Here is a 25,223-nt window from a genome sequence, read left to right on the forward strand (position 1 = left end):
TAAACAGGTTCTCTGGGTCCAGATGAATGTAAACAGGTTCTCTGGGTCCAGATGAATGTAAACGGGTTCTCTGGGTCCAGATGAATGTAAACAGGTTCTCTGGGTCCAGATGAATGTAAACAGGTTCTCTGGGTCCAGATGAATGTAAACAGGTTCTCTGGGTCCAGATGAATGTAAACGGGTTCTCTGGGTCCAGATGAATGTAAACGGGTTCTCTGGGTCCAGATGAATGTAAACGGGTTCTCTGGGTCCAGATGTGTGGATGTAAGCGGGTTCAGATGATGAGTCATAATAAATCATCCCTCCTTTCATGAATGATGAAGGTGCGTTAAGCCGGCAGCAGGAGTTCTTCCACTAAACTCCGTGTTTGTGCGTCGCTGCTGTTTGTTGTTGTTTGAGTCAGAGCGCTCTGCAGTCGACTCGTCTGGTCTGGAGTCGGAGCCGGATCCTCGTAATGGAGCCGCAGCCAGGGGGCGCCTGAAACACACACGGGTCACTGTCACTGAAGGGTCCCTGAACGCATCATCACCATCATCACCATCGTCATCGTCATGACGATGGTGAACCCTAGTCCTAACCCAACCCCAACCCTAACCCCAACCCTAACCCCAACCCTAACCCCAACCCTAACCCCAACCCTAACCCTAACCCTAACCCCAACCCTAACCCTAACCCCAACCCTAACCCTAACCCTAACCCTAACCCTAACCCCAACCCTAACCCTAACCCTAACCCTAACCCCAACCCTAACCATAACCCCAACCCTAACCCTAACCCTAACCCCACAACCCTAACCCTAACCCTAACCCTAACTTTTGGTCATCATCACCATCATCACCACCATCATCATCTTCATCATCATCATCATCTTCATCATCTCACCTCTCTTGACCCTCTGACCCGGCGTCACCAGTAGCTCCGCCCCTATGCTGTGATTGACAGGTTCACCGGCCTTTGATCGTCCCGCCCCCAATTTATGAAGAACTTCAGCTAAAGTCAAACCGTCGACCGCCACCACGACACCTGCACACACACACATACACACACACCCACACACAGACACACACACACACACACACACACACACTCACACACACACACACACACACACACACACACACACACACACACACACACACACACACACACACACAGACACACACACACAAACACACACACACACACAGACACACACACACACACAGACACACATACACACACACACACACACACTCACACACGTTGTAAATCCTTTATTTGCACGAATTAAATACAATGTGAACAATGTCTTCCTGAACCACCAGAAGTCTGAGTCAGTGTGTGCTCGTGATTATCATTTATTATATCTTCATAAACGCTTTGATCACGTGTGAACAGATGATGAGTCATAATAAATCATCCCTCCTTTCATGAATGATGAAGGTGCGTTAAGCCGGCAGCAGGAGTTCTTCCACTAAACTCCGTGTTTGTGCGTCGCTGCTGTTTGTTGTTGTTTGAGTCAGAGCGCTCTGCAGTCGACTCGTCTGGTCTGGAGTCGGAGCCGGATCCTCGTAATGGAGCCGCAGCCAGGGGGCGCCTGAAACACACACGGGTCACTGTCACTGAAGGGTCCCTGAACGCATCATCACCATCGTCATCGTCATGACGATGGTGAACCCTAACCCCAACCCCAACCCCAACCCCAACCCTAACCCTAACCCTAACCCTAACCCCAACCCTAACCCTAACTCCAACCCTAACCCTAACCCTAGCCCTAACCCCAACCCTAACCCTAGCCCTAACCCCAACCCTAACCCTAACCCTAACCCTAGCCCTAACCCTAACCCCAACCCCAACCCCAACCCTAACCCTAACCCTGACCCTAGCCCCAACCCTAACCCTAACCCTAACCCTAACCCTAACCCTAACCCTAACCCTGAAACACACACGGGTCACTGTCACTGAAGGGTCCCTGAACGCATCATCACCATCGTCATCGTCATGACGATGGTGAACCCTAACCCCAACCCTAACCCCAACCCTAACCCTAACTCCAACCCTAACCCTAACCCTAGCCCTAACCCCAACCCTAACCCTAACCCTAACCCTAACCCTAACCCCAACCCCAACCCTAACCCTAACCCCAACCCCAACCCCAACCCCAACCCTAACCCTAACCCTAACCCCAACCCCAACCCTAACCCTAACCCTGACCCTAGCCCCAACCCTAACCCTAACCCTAGCCCCAACCCTAACCCTAACCCTAACCCTAACCCTAACCCCAACCCTAACCCCAACCCTAACCCTAACCCTAACCCTAACCCTAACCCCAACCCTAACCCCAACCCTAACCCTAACCCCAACCCCAACCCTAACCCTAACCCTAACCCTAACCCCAACCCTAACCCCAACCCTAACCCTAACCCCAACCCTAACCCTAACCCTAACCCCAACCCCAACCCTAACCCTAACCCTAACCCCAACCCCAACCCTAACCCTAACCCTAACCCTAGCCCCAACCCTAACCCTAACCCTAACCCCAACCCCAACCCCAACCCCAACCCTAACCCTAACCCTAACCCTAACCCTAACCCTAACCCTAACCCCAACCCTAACCCTAACCCTAACCCTAACCCCAACCCTAACCCTAACCCTAACCCTAGCCCCAACCCTAACCCCAACCCTAACCCTAACCCTAACCCTAACCCCAAACCCTAACCCTAACCCTACAACCCTAACCCTAACCCTAGCCCTAACCCTAACCCTAGCCCCAACCCTAACCCTAACCCTAACCCTAACCCCAACCCTAACCCTAACCCTAACCCTAGCCCCAACCCTAACCCTAACCCTAACCCTAGCCCCAACCCTAACCCTAACCCTAACCCCAACCCTAACCCTAACCCTAGCCCCAACCCCAACCCTAACCCCAACCCCAACCCTAACCCCAACCCTAGCCCCAACCCTAACCCTAACCCTAGCCCCAACCCTAACCCTAACCCTAACCCTAGCCCCAACCCTAACCCTAACCCTAACCCCAACCCTAACCCTAACCCTAACCCTAGCCCCAACCCTAACCCTAACCCTAACCCTAGCCCCAACCCCAACCCTAACCCCAACCCTAACCCTAACCCCAACCCCACAACCCTAACCCTAACCCTAACCCCAACCCTAACCCTAACCCTAACCCTAACCCCAACCCTAACCCTAACCCTAACCCCACAACCCTAACCCTAACCCTAACCCCAACCCTAACCCCCCTAGCCCTAGTCCTAACCCTAACTTTTGGTCATCATCACCATCATCACCACCATCATCATCTTCATCATCATCATCATCTTCATCATCTCACCTCTCTTGACCCTCTGACCCGGCGTCACCAGTAGCTCCGCCCCTATGCTGTGATTGACAGGTTCACCGGCCTTTGATCGTCCCGCCCCCAATTTATGAAGAACTTCAGCTAAAGTCAAACCGTCGACCGCCACCACGACACCTGCACACACACACATACACACACACCCACACACAGACACAGACACACACACACACACACACACACACACACACAGACACACACACACACACACACACACACACACACAGACACAGACACACACACAAACACACACACACACACACACAGACACACACACACACACAGACACACACACACACACACACTCACACACGTTGTAAATCCTTTATTTGCACGAATTAAATACAATATGAACAATGTCTTCCTGAACCACCAGAAGTCTGAGTCAGTGTGTGCTCGTGATTATCATTTATTATATCTTCATAAACGCTTTGATCACGTGTGAACAGATGATGAGTCATAATAAATCATCCCTCCTTTCATGAATGATGAAGGTGCGTTAAGCCGGCAGCAGGAGTTCTTCCACTAAACTCCGTGTTTGTGCGTCGCTGCTGTTTGTTGTTGTTTGAGTCAGAGCGCTCTGCAGTCGACTCGTCTGGTCTGGAGTCGGAGCCGGATCCTCGTAATGGAGCCGCAGCCAGGGGGCGCCTGAAACACACACGGGTCACTGTCACTGAAGGGTCCCTGAACGCATCATCACCATCGTCATCGTCATGACGATGGTGAACCCCAACCCCAACCCTAACCCTAACCCCAACCCTAACCTCAACCCTAACCCTAACCCCACAACCCTAACCCTAACCCTAACCCTAACCCCAACCCTAACCCTAGCCCCAACCCTAACCCTAACCCCAACCCCAACCCTAACCCCACAACCCTAACCCTAACCCTAACCCTAACCCTAGCCCCAACCCTAACCCTAACCCCAACCCCAACCCTAACCCTAGCCCTAACCCTAACCCCCAACCCTAACCCTAACCCTAACCCCAACCCTAACCCTAACCCCACAACCCTAACCTTAACCCTAACCCTAACCCCACAACCCTAACCCTAGCCCCAACCCCAACCCTAACCCTAACCCCAACCCCAACCCCAACCCTAACCCTAACCCTAACCCTAACCCCAACCCTAGCCCTAACCCCAACCCTAACCCTAACCCTAGCCCCAACCCCAACCCTAACCCTAACCCTAACCCCAACCCCAACCCTAACCCTAGCCCCAACCCTAGCCCTAACCCTAACCCCCAACCCTAACCCCAACCCTAACCCTAACCCCACAACCCTAACCCTAACCCTAACCCCACAACCCTAACCCTAACCCTAACCCCACAACCCTAACCCTAACCCTAACCCTAACCCCAACCCCACAACCTTAACCCTAACCCTACAACCCTAACCCTAGCCCCAACCCTAACCCTAACCCTAACCCTAACCCTAACCCCAACTTTAGCCCTAACCCTAACCCTAACCCCAACCCTAACCCTAACCCCACAACCCTAACCCTAACCCTAGCCCCAACCCTAACCCTAACCCCACAACCCTAACCCTAACCCTAGCCCCAACCCTAACCCCAACCCTAACCCTATCCCCAACCCTAGCCCTAACCCCAACCCTAACCCTAACCCTAACCCTAGCCCCAACCCTAACCCTATCATCCGTGTGTTTTACATTTAAGGCTGTTTGTACATTTATTTTATTTAAATATACTGACGTCACACACACACACATACACACACATATACACACACACGTTGTAAATCCTTTATTTGCATGAATTAAATACAATGTGAACAATGTCTTCCTTAACCACCATAAGTCTGAGTCAGTGTGTGCTCGTGATTATCATTTATTATATCTTCATAAACGCTTTGATCACGTGTGAACAGATGATGAGTCATAATAAATCATCCCTCCTTTCATGAATGATGAAGGTGCGTTAAGCCGGCAGCAGGAGTTCTTCCACTAAACTCCGTGTTTGTGCGTCGCTGCTGTTTGTTGTTGTTTGAGTCAGAGCGCTCTGCAGTCGACTCGTCTGGTCTGGAGTCGGAGCCGGATCCTCGTAATGGAGCCGCAGCCAGGGGGCGCCTGAAACACACACGGGTCACTGTCACTGAAGGGTCCCTGAACGCATCATCACCATCATCACCATCGTCATCGTCATGACGATAGTGAACCCTAACCCCAACCCCAACCCTAACCCCAACCCTAACCCTAACCCCAACCCCAACCCCAACCCTAACCCTAACCCTAGCCCTAACCCCAACCCTAACCCCAACCCCAACCCCAACCCTAACCCTAACCCCAGCCCCAACCCTAACCCTAGCCCCAACCCTAACCCCAACCCCAACCCCAACCCTAACCCTAACCCTAACCCCAACCCTAACCCTAGCCCCAACCCTAACCCCAACCCTAACCCTAACCCTAACCCTAACCCCAACCCTAACCCCAACCCCAACCCTAACCCCAACCCTAACCCTAACCCCAACCCCAACCCTAACCCTAACCCTAACCCTAGCCCCAACCCTAACCCTAACCCTAACCCTAACCCCAACCCTAACCCTAACCCCAACCCTAACCCCAACCCCAACCCTAACCCTAACCCTAACCCTAGCCCCAACCCTAACCCTAACCCCAACCCTAACCCTAATCCCAACCCTAACCCTAACCCTAACCCCAACCCCAACCCTAACCCTAACCCTAACAAGGGGTAACCCTAACCATTTCCCAAATTTTTAGAAAGGTCCTAGAGAGACGAGACCAAGCCAGAAAGGTTTCTCTCAGCCAGCTGAGCCAGAAAATCCCCTCATTTCGATTTCTGGAAATTCACTTAATTGGCTTTTAAAAATCACCCTTATTAGATAGAAGGTTCATTCCTTCGACGCTGGATTCCTCATATTTTTCTGCTTTTTTTGATACCAGTTTCATCAAGATTGCTCACCATGCAATATACAACCAGACAGCAGGTGGCGCTGTACCTGTTAGATGGCAAAATGGATGGTTTCCTCTAACTAATCTATTACATTCATTTTCCCCAAAATTCTCAGAGCTGTAAAATGCCCATAGATTATCTAATTTGAATGATTTCAACATCAAACTTCATATTTTTTTTCTGTCTTTCCTTGAGAATTTTCTTTTGAAATTCAGGGATAAAAATTAAAATGTATTGTTTGGGTAAAAAGAAGACATATGTACCAAAGTTACACTCTAGGCTTGACTGTTTGCCTCAGGTGAGTCCAAGTGGTCACTGGGATATGCTGAGGACCTGTAAAGACACCTACAGGAGGAAGCTGGGGGCCAAATTTCAGCAGAACAATGTGAGGGATGTGTGGACTGGTTTGAAGCAGATCACTGGGTGTAAGGTGAGCTGCAGACGGTCACCAGGCAGCCTGGAGAGGGCAAACGAGCTGAACAGATTCTTCAATAGGTTCAGCTCACAGCCTTCTGTCGTCTCCATGACACCTCCAGACCCCCACACACCCTCACTGCCCCAAATGCTTCCTCTCCTCCGCCTTCAATCCCCCGCTGTGAGCTCTCCTGTGCAGCACCTCTTCTCCTCCTCCACTTCTCCTCCTCCTCCACCTCTTCCTCCTCCACCTCCTCCTGTCTGATATGGTGGTTTGTGATACAGGAGCTCCGCAGGGGACTGTAGCACCCCCACAGAGCTACTTAGCTTTGCTGAGGGTCTACAGAGTTGGGGGTCTGAGAGCCTAATAAGGGTCAAAAGTAATGTCTGTAGGCCAAGTTTCATGCCCTTTGGTCCATTTTTGTAGCAACAGCGAGCACTCAAATGTTGGAGAGGGCGAATGTTCAAAGCCACGCCCATCGAAAAGTACACGTCCGAGCGGCACGTGAATGATGTCTACCCACTCGTCTCAGGACCCCAAACAACATATAGAAGATTCAGACTCCTGCGACCTCTAGAACAGGAGCTCCTCCTAAACCCTCCACCCAGGCCACAGGGTCTAACACTGTATAAGTCTAACAGGACCTGATTTACAGTTTTTCACAGAGGCAAAAAGAAATTCTAAAGAACTTTGGGATTTTCTTTCTTCAGATTACTGTTCAGTGTCTCCAGGGGATCCTCTGTTCTGAATCTGGGGGCCCTGGGGTCAAAGGTCGCGGCGCAGCGGCCAAAAACGCAGTGTGTGAGAATAGTCATTTAAATAGGAGGGAAAACCATCTTTTCTTTAATAATTCAAAAAGGCTGTAAGTCAGGGGGCTGAAATTAGAGTATGTCCATCGGTGCGCCACAGTCAACCAGGGCGCCGAGGTTCAGACCCCTCTGACCTACAGAAAGGTCAAAGGTCAGCTGTTTGGGTACATCGGGCCTACAAAAGCCTTTAGCAAAGCTTTTTTTAAATTATTCAAAAACGCTGTAAGTCAGGGGGCTGAAACGTGAGTATATGAATTGGGACGCTACATGTGATAAATGTGTCGAGTTTCAGACCCCTCTGACCTACAGAAAGGTCAAAGGTCAGCTGTTTGGGGACATCGGGCCTAAATAAGCCTAGAGCAAGGTTTTTTGGGAATAATTCAAATAGGAATTGAGTTAAGAGGCTGAAATTGTAGTTTGTTCATCGTGTCACCACAGGAAAAAAAACATGCTGAGTTTCAGACTCCTGCGACCTTTAAAAAGGTCAAAGGTTAGCTGTTTGGTGTGATCCGGAGAATGTACGGTAAAGTTTTTTGTTGTTTTAGGGAATTTCAGCCTGATTTTTGACTATGTCGTGTTTCACTGAGCCCTCTATCAGGTTGTTTTGGTCCCATTGTGATAGGACCCCCACAGAGCTACTTAGCTTTGCTGAGGGTCTACAGAGTTGGGGGTCTGGGAGCCTAATAAGGGTCAGAAGTAATGTCTGTAGGCCAAGTTTCATGCCCTTTGGTCCATTTTTGTAGCAACAGCGAGCACTCAAATGTTGGAGAAGGCGAATGTTCAAAGCCATGCCCATCGAAAAGTACGCGTCCGAGCGGCACGTGAATGATGTCTACCCGCTCGTCTCAGGACCCCAAACAACATATAGAAGATTCAGACTCCTGCGACCTCTAGAACAGGAGCTCCTCCTAAACCCTCCACCCAGGCCACAGGGTCTAACACTGTATAAGTCTAACAGGACCTGATTTACAGTTTTTCACAGGGGCAAAAACAATTCTAGAGAACTTTGGGATTTTCTTTCTTCAGATTACTGTTCAGTGTCTCCAGGGGATCCTCTGTTCTGAATCTGGGGGCCCTGGGGTCAAAGGTCGCGGCGCAGCGGCCAAAAAGGCAGTGTGTAAGAATAGTCATTTAAATAGGAGGGAAAACCATCTTTTCTTTAATAATTCAAAAAGTCTGTAAGTCAGGGGGCTGAAATTAGAGTATGTCCATCGGTGCCCCACAGTCAACCAGGGCGCCGAGGTTCAGACCCCTCTGACCTACAGAAAGGTCAAAGGTCAGCTGTTTGGTGACATCGGGCCTACAAAAGCCTTTAGCAAAGCTTTTCCTGAATAATTAAAAAACGCTGTAAGTATGGGGGCTGAAACATGAGTATATGAATTGGGACGCTACAGGTGACAAATGTGCCGAGTTTCAGACCCCTCTGACCTACAGAAAGGTCAAAGGTCAGCTGTTTGGGGACATCGGGCCTATAAAAGCCTTTAGCAAAGCTTTTGTTTAATTATTCAAAGAAGCATTAAGTTTGGCGTCTGAAACTGAAATTTGTGCATCTGGACACCACAGGGGGCCAGGGGGCCGAGTATCAGAAAACTATGACCTTCAGAAACCTCAAAAGTCAGCTGTTTGGTGCCTTACTGTCTTTGAAATGTGAACCTCAGAAGTACTTCCAGATTTACATATATGAGCACCGCAATAGATGTGAACTTGGAAGCAGTCTCTGGCTTGATAACTCACTGGTCCTGGTACCTAGAGTGACACAGACCCCTGTGTTTGATGCAACAAGGTCCAAGCTTCCATTTAGTATAGGAATGGACCTGATACCTCTCACAGTCTTTGTATTATGAGCCTTTGAAGTGGTCTGAAACATGCTCCTGAGCCCAGTCTGAAACAACATTTGTCCCAAACTCATGATGCACTTCACAAACGTACCTTTCCAAGGCCCATTCTGGAACATGAAATGTATGACACCACCTGTACATTCTGCAGCATGGATCATGGAAAAATGACACCATCTGTATATTCTGGAACATGGAGCATGGACTGTATGATGCCACCTGTACATTATGGAGCATGGAGCATGGAGTATATGACACCATCTGTATATTTTGAAGCATGTAGCATGGAATGCATGACGACACCTGCACATTCTGGAACATGTAAAAAGGAATGGAAGACGCCACCTGTTCATCTTGGAACATGGAACATCGAGCATGGAATGCAGAACTTTCTGTCTCAATAACTCATCATGACAACATGCACCTATAGTAACACTGCAAACTGTGTTTGATGCAGCAGGGTCCAAGCTTCCATTGAGTATAGGAATGGACCTGATACCTCTCACTGTCTTTGTATTATGAGCCTTTGAAATACCTCCAGATTTACACCTATGAGCACCACAATAGATCAGAACTTGGAAGCAGTCTCTGGCTTGATAACTCACTGGTCCTGGTACCTAGAGTCACACAGACCCCTGTGTTTGATGCAGCAAGGTCCAAGCTTCCATTGAGTATAGGAATGGACCTGATACCTCTCACTGTCTTTGTATTATGAGCCTTTGAAGTACCTCCAGATTTACACCTATGAGCACCACAATAGATCAGAACTTGGAAGCAGTCTCTGGCTTGATAACTCACTGGTCCTGGTACCTAGAGTCACACAGACCCCTGTGTTTGATGCAGCAAGGTCCAAGCTTCCATTGAGTATAGGAATGGACCTGATACCTCTCACTGTCTTTGTATTATGAGCCTTTGAAGTACTTCCAGATTTACACCGATGAGCACCACAATAGATCAGAACTTGGAAGCAGTCTCTGGCTTGATAACTCACTGGTCCTGGTACCTAGAGTCACACAGACCCCTGTGTTTGATGCAGCAAGGTCCAAGCTTCCATTGAGTACAGGAATGGACCTGATACCTCTCACTGTCTTTGTATTATGAGCCTTTGAAGTACTTCCAGATTTACACCTATGAGCACCACAATAGATCAGAACTTGGAAGCAGTCTCTGGCTTGATAACTCACTGGTCCTGGTACCTAGACTGACACAGACCCCTGTGTTTGATGCAGCAAGGTCCAAGCTTCCATTGAGTACAGGAATGGACCTGATACCTCTCACTGTCTCTGTATTATGAGCCTTTGAAGTACTCATAGTTTTGCATCTTCAGCCATCCTCAGCAATGAGAAGTTTATCCAAAGTTCCTAAAATTTTAAAGAACTTTTGGCTTTTCTGTCTTTGGATTACTGTTCAGTGTCTCCAGGGGATCCTCTGTTGCGAATCTGGGGGCCCTGGGGTCAAAGGTCGCCGCACAGCGGCCAAAAAGGCAGTGTGTAAGAATTCAAATTTAAAAAAGGAGGGAAAACCATCTTTTCTATAATAATTCAAAAAGGCTGTAAGGTAGGTATCTGAAATTGAAGTATGTCCATCGGTGCGCCACAGTCAACCAGGGTGTCGAGTGTCAGACCCCTGTGACCTACTGAAAAAAGGTCAAAGGTCAGCTGGTTGGTGCTATCGGGCCTAAAGAAGCCTTAAGCAAGGTTTTTTGGGAATAATTCTAATAGGCAGTGAGGTAGGGGGCTGAAATTTGAGTATGTGCATCGGGACACCCAGCGGGGTCAAGGTGCTGAGTACCAGACTACTAGAACCTTCGAAAAGGTCAAAGGTCAGCCGTTTTGTGCCATTGGGCCTAAATAAGCTTTACAAGTTTTTTTGGGAATAGTTCAAAGAGGAATTAAGGTGAGGGGCTGATATTAGAGTTTGTGCATCGTGTCACCACAGGCAATAAACATGCTGAGTATCAGACTCCTGGGACCTTCGCAAAGGTCAAAGGTCAGCCGTTTGGTGCCATCGGGCCTAAATGAGCCTAAAGCAAGTTTTTTTGGGAATAATTCAAAGAGGAATTGAGGTAAGAGGCTGAAATTGGAGTTTGTGCATCGTGTCACCACAGGCAATAAACATGCTGAGTATCAGACTCCTGGGACCTCTGGAGAGGTGGAAGGTCAGTCGCTTGGTTCGATCCGGAGAATGTACGGCAAAGTTTTTTGTTGTTTTAGGGAATTTCAGCCTGATTTTTGACTATGTCGTGTTTCACTGAGCCCTCTATCAGGTTGTTTTGGTCCCATTGCGATAAGTCCCCCACAGAGCTACTTAGCTTTGCTGAGGGTCTACAGAGTTGGGGGTCTGGGAGCCTTATAAGGGTCAGAAGTAATGTCTGTAGGCCAAGTTTCATGTCGTTTGGTCCATTTTTGTAGCAACAGCGAGCACTCAAATGTTGGAGAGGGCGAATGTTCAAAGCCACGCCCATCGAAAAGTACGCGTCCGAGCGGCACGTGAATGATGTCTACCCGCTCGTCTCAGGACCCCAAACGACATATCAAAGATTCAGACTCCTGCGACCTCTAGAACAGGAGCTCCTCCTAAACCCTCCACCCAGGCCACAGGGTCTAACACTGTATAAGTCTAACAGGACCTGATTTACAGTTTTTGACAGAGGCAAAAGAAATTCTAAAGAACTTTGGGTCCAAGCTTTGGGTCCAAGCTTCCATTGAGTATAGGAATGGACCTGATGCCTCTCACTGTCTTTGTATTATGAGCCTTTGAAATACCTCCAGATTTACACCTATGAGCACCACAATAGATGTGAACTTGGAAGCAGTCTCTGGCTTGATAACTCACTGGTCCTGGTACCTAGAGTGACACAGACCCCTGTGTTTGATGCAACAAGGTCCAAGCTTCCATTTAGTATAGGAATGGACCTGATACCTCTCACAGTCTTTGTATTATGAGCCTTTGAAGTGGTCTGAAACATGCTCCTGAGCCCAGTCTGAAACAACATTTGTCCCAAACTCATGATGCACTTCACAAACGTACCTTTCCAAGGCCCATTCTGGAACATGAAATGTATGACACCACCTGTACATTCTGCAGCATGGATCATGGAAAAATGACACCATCTGTATATTCTGGAACATGGAGCATGGACTGTATGATGCCACCTGTACATTATGGAGCATGGAGCATTGAATATATGACACCATCTGTATATTTTGAAGCATGTAGCATGGAATGCATGACGACACCTGCACATTCTGGAACATGTAAAACGGATTGTAAGACGCCACCTGTTCATCTTGGAACATGGAACATCGAGCATGGAATGCAGAACTTTCTGTCTCAATAACTCATCAGGACAACATGCACCTATAGTAACACTGCAAACTGTGTTTGATGCAGCAAGGTCCAAGCTTCCATTGAGTATAGGAATGGACCTGATACCTCTCACTGTCTTTGTATTATGAGCCTTTGAAATACCTCCAGATTTACACCTATGAGCACCACAATAGATCAGAACTTGGAAGCAGTCTCTGGCTTGATAACTCACTGGTCCTGGTACCTAGAGTGACACAGACCCCTGTGTTTGATGCAGCAAGGTCCAAGCTTCCATTGAGTATAGGAATGGACCTGATACCTCTCACTGTCTTTGTATTATGAGCCTTTGAAGTACCTCCAGATTTACACCTATGAGCACCACAATAGATCAGAACTTGGAAGCAGTCTCTGGCTTGATAACTCACTGGTCCTGGTACCTAGACTGACACAGACCCCTGTGTTTGATGCAGCAAGGTCCAAGCTTCCATTGAGTACAGGAATGGACCTGATACCTCTCACTGTCTCTGTATTATGAGCCTTTGAAGTACTCATAGTTTTGCATCTTCAGCCATCCTCAGCAATGAGAAGTTTATCCAAAGTTCCTAAAATTTTAAAGAACTTTTGGCTTTTCTGTCTTTGGATTACTGTTCAGTGTCTCCAGGGGATCCTCTGTTGCGAATCTGGGGGCCCTGGGGTCAAAGGTCGCCGCACAGCGGCCAAAAAGGCAGTGTGTAAGAATTCAAATTTAAAAAAGGAGGGAAAACCATCTTTTCTATAATAATTCAAAAAGGCTGTAAGGTAGGTATCTGAAATTGAAGTATGTCCATCGGTGCGCCACAGTCAACCAGGGTGTCGAGTGTCAGACCCCTGTGACCTACGGAAAGGTCAAAGGTCAGCTGGTTGGTGCTATCGGGCCTAAAGAAGCCTTAAGCAAGGTTTTTTGGGAATAATTCTAATAGGCAGTGAGGTAGGGGGCTGAAATTTGAGTATGTGCATCGGGACACCCAGCGGGGTCAAGGTGCTGAGTACCAGACTACTAGAACCTTCGAAAAGGTCAAAGGTCAGCCGTTTTGTGCCATTGGGCCTAAATAAGCCTTAAACAAGTTTTTTTGGGAATAGTTCAAAGAGGAATTAAGGTGAGGGGCTGATATTAGAGTTTGTGCATCGTGTCACCACAGGCAATAAACATGCTGAGTATCAGATCACTGCGACCTTCGCAAAGGTCAAAGGTCAGCCGTTTGGTGCCATCGGGCCTAAATGAGCCTAAAGCAAGTTTTTTTGGGAATAATTCAAAGAGGAATTGAGGTAAGAGGCTGAAATTGGAGTTTGTGCATCGTGTCACCACAGGCAATAAACATGCTGAGTATCAGACTCCTGGGACCTCTGGAGAGGTGGAAGGTCAGTCGCTTGGTTCGATCCGGAGAATGTACGGCAAAGTTTTTTGTTGTTTTAGGGAATTTCAGCCTGATTTTTGACTATGTCGTGTTTCACTGAGCCCTCTATCAGGTTGTTTTGGTCCCATTGCGATAAGTCCCCCACAGAGCTACTTAGCTTTGCTGAGGGTCTACAGAGTTGGGGGTCTGGGAGCCTTATAAGGGTCAGAAGTAATGTCTGTAGGCCAAGTTTCATGCTGTTTGGTCCATTTTTGTAGCAACAGCGAGCACTCAAATGTTGGAGAGGGCAAATGTTCAAAGCCACGCCCATCGAAAAGTACGCGTCCGAGCGGCACGTGAATGATGTCTACCCGCTCGTCTCAGGACCCCAAACGACATATCAAAGATTCAGACTCCTGCGACCTCTAGAACAGGAGCTCCTCCTAAACCCTCCACCCAGGCCACAGGGTCTAACACTGTATAAGTCTAACAGGACCTGATTTACAGTTTTTCACAGGGGCAAAAACAATTCTAAAGAACTTTGGGTCCAAGCTTTGGGTCCAAGCTTCCATTTAGTATAGGAATGGACCTGATGCCTCTCACTGTCTTTGTATTATGAGCCTTTGAAATACCTCCAGATTTACACCTATGAGCACCACAATAGATCAGAACTTGGAAGCAGTCTCTGGCTTGATAACTCACTGGTCCTGGTACCTAGAGTGACACAGACCCCTGTGTTTGATGCAGCAAGGTCCAAGCTTCCATTTAGTATAGGAATGGACCTGATACCTCTCACGGTCTTTGTATTATGAGCCTTTGAAGTGGTCTGAAACATGCTCCTGAGCCCAGTCTGAAACAACATTTGTCCCAAACTCATGATGCACTTCACAAACGTACCTTTCCAAGGCCCATTCTGGAACATAAAATGTATGACACCACCTGAACATTCTGCAGCATGGATCATGGAAAAATGACACCATCTGTATATTCTGGAACATGGAGCATGGACTGTATGATGCCACCTGTACATTATGGAGCATGGAGCATGGAGTATATGACACCATCTGTATATTTTGAAGCATGTAGCATGGAATGCATGACGACGCCTGCACATTCTGGAACATGTAAAAAGGAATGGAAGACGCCACCTGTTCATCTTGGAACATGGAACATCGAGCATGGAATGCAGAACTTTCTGTCTCAATAACTCATCATGACAACATGCACCTATAGTAAAACTACAAACTGTGTTTGATGCAGCAAGGTCCAAGCTTCCATTGAGTATAGGAATGGACCTGATACCTCTCACTGTCTTTGTATTATGAGCCTTTGAAATACCTCCAGATTTACACCTATGAGCACCACAATAGATCAGAACTTGGAAGCAGTCTCTGGCTTGATAACTCACTGGTCCTGGTACCTAGAGTGACACAGACCCCTGTGTTTGATGCAGCAAGGTCCAGGCTTCCATTGAGTACAGGAATGGACCTGATACCTCTCACTGTCTTTGTATTATGAGCCTTTGAAGTACTTCCAGATTTACACCGATGAGCACCACAATAGATCAGAACTTGGAAGCAGTCTCTGGCTTGATAACTCACTGGTCCTGGTACCTAGAGTGAAACAGACCCCTGTGTTTGATGCAGCAAGGTCCAAGCTTCCATTGAGTACAGGAATGGACCTGATACCTCTCACTGTCTTTGTATTATGAGCCTTTGAAGTACTTCCAGATTTACACCTATGAGCACCACAATAGATCAGAACTTGGAAGCAGTCTCTGGCTTGATAACTCACTGGTCCTGGTACCTAGACTGACACAGACCCCTGTGTTTGATGCAGCAAGGTCCAAGCTTCCATTGAGTACAGGAATGGACCTGATACCTCTCACTGTCTTTGTATTATGAGCCTTTGAAGTACTCATAGTTTTGCATCTTCAGCCATCCTCAGCAATGAGAAGTTTATCCAAAGTTCCTAAAATTTTAAAGAACTTTTGGCTTTTCTGTCTTTGGATTACTGTTCAGTGTCTCCAGGGGATCCTCTGTTGCGAATCTGGGGGCCCTGGGGTCAAAGGTCGCCGCACAGCGGCCAAAAAGGCAGTGTGTAAGAATTCAAATTTAAAAAAGGAGGGAAAACCATCTTTTCTATAATAATTCAAAAAGGCTGTAAGGTAGGTATCTGAAATTGAAGTATGTCCATCGGTGCGCCACAGCCAACCAGGGTGTCGAGTGTCAGACCCCTGTGACCTACTGAAAAAAGGTCAAAGGTCAGCTGGTTGGTGCTATCGGGCCTAAAGAAGCCTTAAGCAAGGTTTTTTGGGAATAATTCTAATAGGCAGTGAGGTAGGGCGCTGAAATTTGAGTATGTGCATCGGGACACCCAGCGGGGTCAAGGTGCTGAGTACCAGACTACTAGAACCTTTGAAAAGGTCAAAGGTCAGCCGTTTTGTGCCATTGGGCCTAAATAAGCCTTAAACAAGTTTTTTTGGGAATAGTTCAAAGAGGAATTAAGGTGAGGGGCTGATATTAGAGTTTGTGCATCGTGTCACCACAGGCAATAAACATGCTGAGTATCAGATCACTGCGACCTTTGCAAAGGTCAAAGGTCAGCCGTTTGGTGCCATCGGGCCTAAATGAGCCTAAAGCAAGTTTTTTTGGGAATAATTCAAAGAGGAATTGAGGTAAGGGGCTGAAATTGGAGTTTGTGCATCGTGTCACCACAGGCAATAAACATGCTGAGTATCAGACTCCTGGGACCTCTGGAGAGGTGGAAGGTCAGTCGCTTGGTTCGATCCGGAGAATGTACGGCAAAGTTTTTTGTTGTTTTAGGGAATTTCAGCCTGATTTTTGACTATGTCGTGTTTCACTGAGCCCTCTATCAGGTTGTTTTGGTCCCATTGCGATAAGTCCCCCACAGAGCTACTTAGCTTTGCTGAGGGTCTACAGAGTTGGGGGTCTGAGAGCCTTATAAGGGTCAGAAGTAATGTCTGTAGGCCAAGTTTCATGTCGTTTGGTCCATTTTTGTAGCAACAGCGAGCACTCAAATGTTGGAGAGGGCGAATGTTCAAAGCCACGACCATCGAAAAGTACGCGTCCGAGCGGCACGTGAATGATGTCTACCCGCTCGTCTCAGGACCCCAAACAACATATCAAAGATTCAGACTCCTGCGACCTCTAGAACAGGAGCTCCTCCTAAACCCTCCACCCAGGCCACAGGGTCTAACACTGTATAAGTCTAACAGGACCTGATTTACAGTTTTTCACAGGGGCAAAAACAATTCTAAAGAACTTTGGGTCCAAGCTTTGGGTCCAAGCTTCCATTTAGTATAGGAATGGACCTGATGCCTCTCACTGTCTTTGTATTATGAGCCTTTGAAATACCTCCAGATTTACACCTATGAGCACCACAATAGATCAGAACTTGGAAGCAGTCTCTGGCTTGATAACTCACTGGTCCTGGTACCTAGAGTGACACAGACCCCTGTGTTTGATGCAGCAAGGTCCAAGCTTCCATTTAGTACAGGAATGGACCTGATGCCTCTCACTGTCTTTGTATTATGAGCCTTTGAAATACCTCCAGATTTACACCTATGAGCACCACAATAGATCAGAACTTGGAAGCAGTCTCTGGCTTGATAACTCACTGGTCCTGGTACCTAGAGTGACACAGACCCCTGTGTTTGATGCAGCAAGGTCCAAGCTTCCATTTAGTACAGGAATGGACCTGATGCCTCTCACTGTCTTTGTATTATGAGCCTTTGAAGTACCTCCAGATTTACACCTATGAGCACCACAATAGATCAGAACTTGGAAGCAGTCTCTGGCTTGATAACTCACTGGTCCTGGTACCTAGAGTCACACAGACCCCTGTGTTTGATGCAGCAAGGTCCAAGCTTCCATTGAGTATAGGAATGGACCTGATACCTCTCACTGTCTTTGTATTATGAGCCTTTGAAGTACTTCCAGATTTACACCGATGAGCACCACAATAGATCAGAACTTGGAAGCAGTCTCTGGCTTGATAACTCACTGGTCCTGGTACCTAGACTGACACAGACCCCTGTGTTTGATGCAGCAAGGTCCAAGCTTCCATTTAGTACAGGAATGGACCTGATACCTCTCACTGTCTTTGAATTATGAGCCTTTGAAGTACTCATAGATTTGCATCTTCAGCCATCCTCAGCAATGAGAAGTTTATCCAAAGTTCCTAAAATTTTAAAGAACTTTTGGCTTTTCTGTCTTTGGATTACTGTTCAGTGTCTCCAGGGGATCCTCTGTTGCGAATCTGGGGGCCCTGGGGTCAAAGGTCGCCGCACAGCGGCCAAAAAGGCAGTGTGTAAGAATTCAAATTTAAAAAAGGAGGGAAAACCATCTTTTCTATAATAATTCAAAAAGGCTGTATGGTAGGTATCTGAAATTGAAGTATGTCCATCGGTGCGCCACAGTCAACCAGGGTGTCGAGTGTCAGACCCCTGTGACCTACGGAAAGGTCAAAGGTCAGCTGGTTGGTGCTATCGGGCCTAAAGAAGCCTTAAGCAAGGTTTTTTGGGAATAATTCTAATAGGCAGTGAGGTAGGGCGCTGAAATTTGAGTATGTGCATCGGGACACCCAGCGGGGTCAAGGTGCCGAGTACCAGACTACTACAACCTTCGAAAAGGTCAAAGGTCAGCCGTTTTGTGCCATTGGGCCTAAATAAGCCTTAAACAAGTTTTTTTGGGAATAGTTCAAAGAGGAATTAAGGTGAGGGGCTGATATTGGAGTTTGTGCATCGTGTCACCACAGGCAATAAACATGCTGAGTATCAGATCACTGCGACCTTCGCAAAGGTCAAAGGTCAGCCGTTTGGTGCCCTCGGGCCTAAATGAGCCTAAAGCAAGTTTTTTTGGGAATAATTCAAAGAGGAATTGAGGTAAGGGGCTGAAATTGGAGTTTGTGCATCGTGTCACCACAGGAAATAAACATGCTGAGTATCAGATCACTACGACCTTCGCAAAGGTCAAAGGTCAGCTGTTTGGTGTGATCCGGAAAACGTAAAGCAAAGTTTTTATGTTGTTTTAAGGAATTTCAGCCTGATTTTTGACTATGTCGTGTTTCACTGAGCCCTCTATCAGGTTGTTTCGGTCCCATTGCGATAAGTCCCCCACAGAGCTACTTAGCTTTGCTGAGGGTCTACAGAGTTGGGGGTCTGGGAGCCTTATAAGGGTCAGAAGTAATGTCTGTAGGCCAAGTTTCATGCCGTTTGGTCCATTTTTGTAGCAACAGCAAGCACTCAAATGTTGGAGAGGGCGAATGTTCAAAGCCATGCCCATCGAAAAGTACGCGTCCGAGCGGCACGTGAATGATGTCTACCCGCTCGTCTCAGGACCCCAAACAACATATAGAAGATTCAGACTCCTGCGACCTCTAGAACAGGAGCTCCTCCTAAACCCTCCACCCAGGCCACAGGGTCTAACACTGTATAAGTCAAACAGGACCTGATTTAAAGTTTTTGACAGAGGCAAAAAAAATTCTAGGGAACTTTGGGATTTTCTTTCTTCAGATTACTGTTCAGTGTCTCCAGGGGATCCTCTGTTCTGAATCTGGGGGCCCTTGGGTCAAAGGTCGCGGCGCAGCGGCCAAAAAGGCAGTGTGTAAGAATAGTAATTTAAATAGGAGGGAAAACCATCTTTTCTTTAATAATTCAAAAAGGCTGTAAGTCAGGGGGCTGAAATTAGAGTATGTCCATCGGTGCGCCACAGTCAACCAGGGCGCAGAGGTTCAGACCCCTCTGACCTACAGAAAGGTCAAAGGTCAGCTGTTTGGTGACATCGGGCCTATAAAAGCCTTTAGCAAAGCTTTTGTTTAATTATTCAAAGAAGCATTAAGTTTGGGGTCTGAAACTGAAATGTGTGCATCTGGACACCACAGGGGGCCAGGGGGCCGAGTATCAGAAAACTCTGACCTTCAGAAACCTCAAAGGTCAGCTGTTTGGTGCCTTACTGTCTTTGAAATGTGAACCTCAGAAGTACTTCCAGATTTACATATATGAGCACCGCAATAGATGTGAACTTGGAAGCAGTCTCTGGCTGGATAACTCACTGGCCCTGGTACCTAGAGTGACACAGACCCCTGTGTTTGATGCAGCAAGGTCCAAGCTTCCATTTAGTATAGGAATGGACCTGATACCTCTCACTGTCTTTGTATTATGAGCCTTTGAAGTGGTCTGAAACATGCTCCTGAGCCCAGTCTGAAACAACATTTGTCCCAAACTCATGATGCACTTCACAAACGTACCTTTCCAAGGCCCATTCTGGAACATGAAATGTATGACACCACCTGTACATTCTGCAGCATGGATCATGGAAAAATGACACCACCTGTATATTCTGGAACATGGAGCATGGACTGTATGATGCCACCTGTACATTATGGAGCATGGAGCATGGAGTATATGACACCATCTGTATATTTTGAAGCATGTAGCATGGAATGCATGACGACACCTGCACATTCTGGAACATGTAAAACGGATTGTAAGACGCCACCTGTTCATCTTGGAACATGGAACATCGAGCATGGAATGCAGAACTTTCTGTCTCAATAACTCATCATGACAACATGCACCTATAGTAACACTGCAAACTGTGTTTGATGCAGCAAGGTCCAAGCTTCCATTTAGTACAGGAATGGACCTGATACCTCTCACTGTCTTTGTATTATGAGCCTTTGAAATACCTCCAGATTTACACCTATGAGCACCACAATAGATCAGAACTTGGAAGCAGTCTCTGGCTTGATAACTCACTGGTCCTGGTACCTAGAGTGACACAGACCCCTGTGTTTGATGCAGCAAGGTCCAAGCTTCCATTGAGTATAGGAATGGACCTGATACCTCTCACTGTCTTTGTATTATGAGCCTTTGAAATACCTCCAGATTTACACCTATGAGCACCACAATAGATCAGAACTTGGAAGCAGTCTCTGGCTTGATAACTCACTGGTCCTGGTACCTAGAGTGACACAGATCCCTGTGTTTGATGCAGCAAGGTCCAAGCTTCCATTTAGTACAGGAATGGACCTGATACCTCTCACTGTCTTTGTATTATGAGCCTTTGAAATACCCCCAGATTTACACCTATGAGCACCACAATAGATCAGAACTTGGAAGCAGTCTCTGGCTTGATAACTCACTGGTCCTGTTACCTAGAGTGACACAGACCCCTGTGTTTGATGCAGCAAGGTCCAAGCTTCCATTTAGTACAGGAATGGACCTGATACCTCTTACTGTCTTTGTATTATGAGCCTTTGAAATACCCCCAGATTTACACCTATGAGCACCACAATAGATCAGAACTTGGAAGCAGTCTCTGGCTTGATAACTCACTGGTCCTGGTACCTAGAATGACACGGACCCCTGTGTTTGATGCAGCAAGGTCCAAGCTTCCATTTAGTATAGGAATGGACCTGATACCTCTCACAGTCTTTGTATTATGAGCCTTTGAAGTACTCCTAGATTTGCATCTATGGACATCTCTGGCGATGAGAAGTTTATCCAAACCCAAAGCAAAAGGCAGAGGCAAATTTGTGCTGTTAGGAACATTTATTTATGAACATGAACATGATTGTGGAGTCCCTTAGAAATCTGCCCTGAAGGCTGCCCATGTCTTAAAGAAAACGTTGTAATTTGGTTCCTTACGTGCATAAATAAAGGGACAAAACATAAAATAGTGCACTCAACTGTGAAATTACATTAAATGAAACACAAAAACGTGCACATCCTGTGGATAAAACATAATAAACGTGTATTTCCCAAAATCAGGAAGCATTCGTTCCTTTATTACTACTTCACCTTTATCTAACATGTAGGAAGCCAAGCGGAGTGGAGACATGGGAATTCTGTGGGACGAAGAGCTTTTAAAGCATTAACACACTTTGGCAGAACATTTAAATTTTTCAGTGTACGGTAATCTGTGGGAGGTCAGAAAAGGTCAGGTGTCCCAGCCTTCAAAGCTGCCTGATAAACGTGTCACACTGTGAAATTAGACTAACACATTGTTTGTGTTGCAAAAATAATGAAAATTAAAATAATAAAATCAGTCCTGTGAGGTGGCCATGCAATACAAAAAAGAGAATGCCCTCAAGGCTGCCATTCCATTGGTCAAAATATAAAAAAAAGTCTCTTCAAGGCTGCCCTTCCATTGGTCAAAATATAAAAAAAAGTCTCTTCAAGGCTGCCCTTCCATTGGTCAAAATATAAAAAAAAGTCTCTTCAAGGCTGCCCTTCCAGTGGAGATGTGTAAAGAGTGCCCTGAAAACCATAACCTGTGCAGTGAAGGAAATAAAGTAAAATGCCCTCAAGGGTGCCCTTCCATTGGTCAAAACATAAAAAGTTCTCTTCAAGGGTGCCCCTCCAGTGGAGATGTGTAAAGAGTGCATGTGCAGTGAAGGAAACAAAGTAAAATTGCCCTCAAGTGTGCCCTTCTTGTGGACAAAACCTGAAAAATAAAGGCTCTTAAGGGTGCTTTCAGGGGACAAAAGGTAAAATAAAGTGTCTTCAAATCATAAAAAGTGCCCTCAAGCCCGTCCTTCCAGTGGAGAAAAGGTAAAATAAAGTGTCTTATAACCAACATAATTACTTTAACTCACCATCTGGTCAATGCTGTCGCTGAACTTACTATTTGCTGCAATCACTTTTTCCATGCTGGTGCTCTGGCCTGCTGGACACAGTTGGTGCTCTACTCAAAAATACTCACTGAGTGTCTGGGATGTTTCCATCGAGCGTTTTGTTCTCCAGGGCTGGGGTTGCTGCCCTGTTCTCAGCAGGCGTTTTCTCCAGGCACTCAGGTGTCATCTGATTTGGGGGCTCAGCAACACAGTCTTTGTTCAGCAGGGCTGGGGTTGCTGCCCTGTTCTCAGCAGGCGTTTTCTCCAGGCACTCAGGTGTCATCTGATTTGGGGGCTCAGCAACACAGTCTTTGTTCAGCAGGGCTGGGGTTGCTGGCCTGTTCTCAGCTGGCGTTTTCTCCAGGAACTCAGGTGTCATCTGATTTGGGGGCTCAGCAACACAGTCTTTGTTCACCAGGGCTGGGGTTGCTGGCCTGTTCTCAGCTGGCGTTTTCTCCAGGCACTCAGGTGTGATCTGAATTTGGGGCTCAAGAACGTGGACTTTGTTCTCCAGGGCTGGGGTTGCTGGCCTGTTCTCAGTGAGCGTTTCCTCCACGCACTCAGGTGTCATCTTATTTTGGGGTTCAGGAACACGGTCTTCGTTCTCCCTGGCAGGAGTTTCTATCGGCTGCCCTGCTGGGGTTTCCTCCATGAATTTCTCCTGTGTGAGGATGAGGGGCGCACCCCTTGGAGCCTGCTCAAAAAGCGGTGCTTGTAGACTCTCCATCTCAGCATCAGTTGCTCGCTCAAAGCCTTCCCTCCTCCTGAACAGGGGCTTGATAGCAGTCATTTTGCTCAAATAATAGTTTGCAACTGGTTGTCTCAATTTCTCAACCGACACCGAGCACTTTCTAGGTGACTTAATTTGGATTTGCATATCCGCCGTGTCACTTTTCAATTTCTTGCTTTCAGGTGTGAAATTCAACCTCTTTCTGCGCTTTGGAAGTGACGGGAGTTCGTCCTCTGATGAAGAAGAAACAACATGGACACTCACTCCACATCCCTTTACAAAGCTCTCACGTTTTCGACGCATCCTCCTCAACTCCCCCTCAGACATCGATGAGCTTGATTCTGGTTCATCATCATAGACAGGTTCCTCTTCATTGGAGCTTGTCTCTGTTGTAGCAGTTAGGATGGGTGTATCATCACTTTCGTCAACTGGAGAGGGGTTTGCAACAGCACTCTGCAGGGCTTTCATTCGCAACTTTCTCGCTTCATACCCCATCACTTTGTCCGGCAGAGCGACATAAAATCGTTCTGCTGTGTTGGGGTCATGGCACATCTGCCTTGCCACCTGCTTCCTCTCCTTTTCGGAGAGGTGTTGGTTGGCCTGGAAACCCAAACAAAGAAGTTTTTAACAAAGTTTGATATGAATACAGTCCTTTGAACAACTGTGTCTCAACAGTTTAATCAACACTCTCAATAAAGATATAACTTATGACATCCAGTCTCTGAAATGTGTTCACTCCAAATTTGCTACTTCTACTTATATGCAAACATCAACATCATCTTATTTCTAATTCTAGCCGAAGATTCCTACTTCCAAATTCTGATCGATGGCCAGAATCCAACTAATATGATGTTCTTACTTGGGTGGAGACGCTGCTCCGGATCTTGTTGAAGCTGACAGTCCCCTTCATACCGGCATCCACCCAAGCCAGATGGAGGAAGTTTAGCGGCTTCTGAATCTGCTTGCCTTGCGCTGAGTGGAACACATAGTCGCTGCCTTGGCCTGGCTTACAGCACATGCCATGAGTCAGGTTTTCAAGCCAAGTAAATTCCTCATCGTTGAGGGAAAATACAGCTTGGCCAAATGATCTCACAGTTTTGTGGTCATCCACCTTAGAATACAAAATGCACAACATTAGTGTATTTCTATGGAGAGGTCAACTTTAAATGAGCAGAACAAATCACTGGTGACTAATGTGTGGGACTATGAAATGCTGACTTCAACAAAAAAACTAATGTTATCTTCACCAATTAAATGTTTATTGGTTGGAGCCACCACACCTAAATAAATACTAACCAGAACCTGGAATCTCTTGCCATGACTCCAAGTCTCAAAGTTGATCACATGTTCCTTGGTCAAGTTAGTGAGTACAATGGATCTGTGTCCGGTGAGTATGGACAGGTAGCCCATTACGTAGCCAATGAGCTTGGAATGATCCCTCTCTCCTCCAGTGCGGGCTAAGCTTTCTAAAAAACATGGCAAGATGTATACAGAAAAATACAGTTAAGAATGCAAGCTACTGAGGAAGGAAGAAGGAATACAATGTATATATAATAATGAAGTCTACTTACTGAACAGTTCAGGAATTTTTCTCCTGGCAATAACCATGAACTGATTTTCTTGCACTGCACTTAGCTGATTGTCTGTGAAAACAGTGTGACATGCATGCATTTTGATGACAAAATATATATAGGACATACAATTTGATTTTCAGAAAGTAAACATACAACATACTATCCTTACTGTAAACCATTACTACTGTCATTACTACTCGTCACATTTCCATTATGTGCATTTCATTATTATTGCCGTAATACTTCCTTATGTACCTT

At 46.8% G+C, this 25,223-nt stretch overlaps 1 protein-coding gene across 1 annotated transcript; it reads right to left on the reverse strand.

The window, feature by feature from the left end:
- Nucleotides 1–328: 328 nt before the first annotated feature.
- tymp (thymidine phosphorylase) lies at nucleotides 329–22,697 on the reverse strand (the record flags this gene model as incomplete). Its single annotated transcript, XM_083940864.1, has 4 exons — nucleotides 329–477; nucleotides 883–1,023; nucleotides 3,329–3,469; nucleotides 22,673–22,697. The coding sequence occupies 4 exons, from the start codon at nucleotides 22,695–22,697 to the stop codon at nucleotides 329–331; spliced, it is 456 nt and encodes a 151-aa protein (XP_083796990.1).
- Nucleotides 22,698–25,223: the final 2,526 nt, after the last annotated feature.

Source organism: Echiichthys vipera (genome assembly GCF_963691815.1).
Source record: "Echiichthys vipera genome assembly, contig: SCAFFOLD_43_1, whole genome shotgun sequence".
In the NCBI taxonomy this organism is placed as follows: domain Eukaryota; kingdom Metazoa; phylum Chordata; class Actinopteri; order Perciformes; family Trachinidae; genus Echiichthys; species Echiichthys vipera.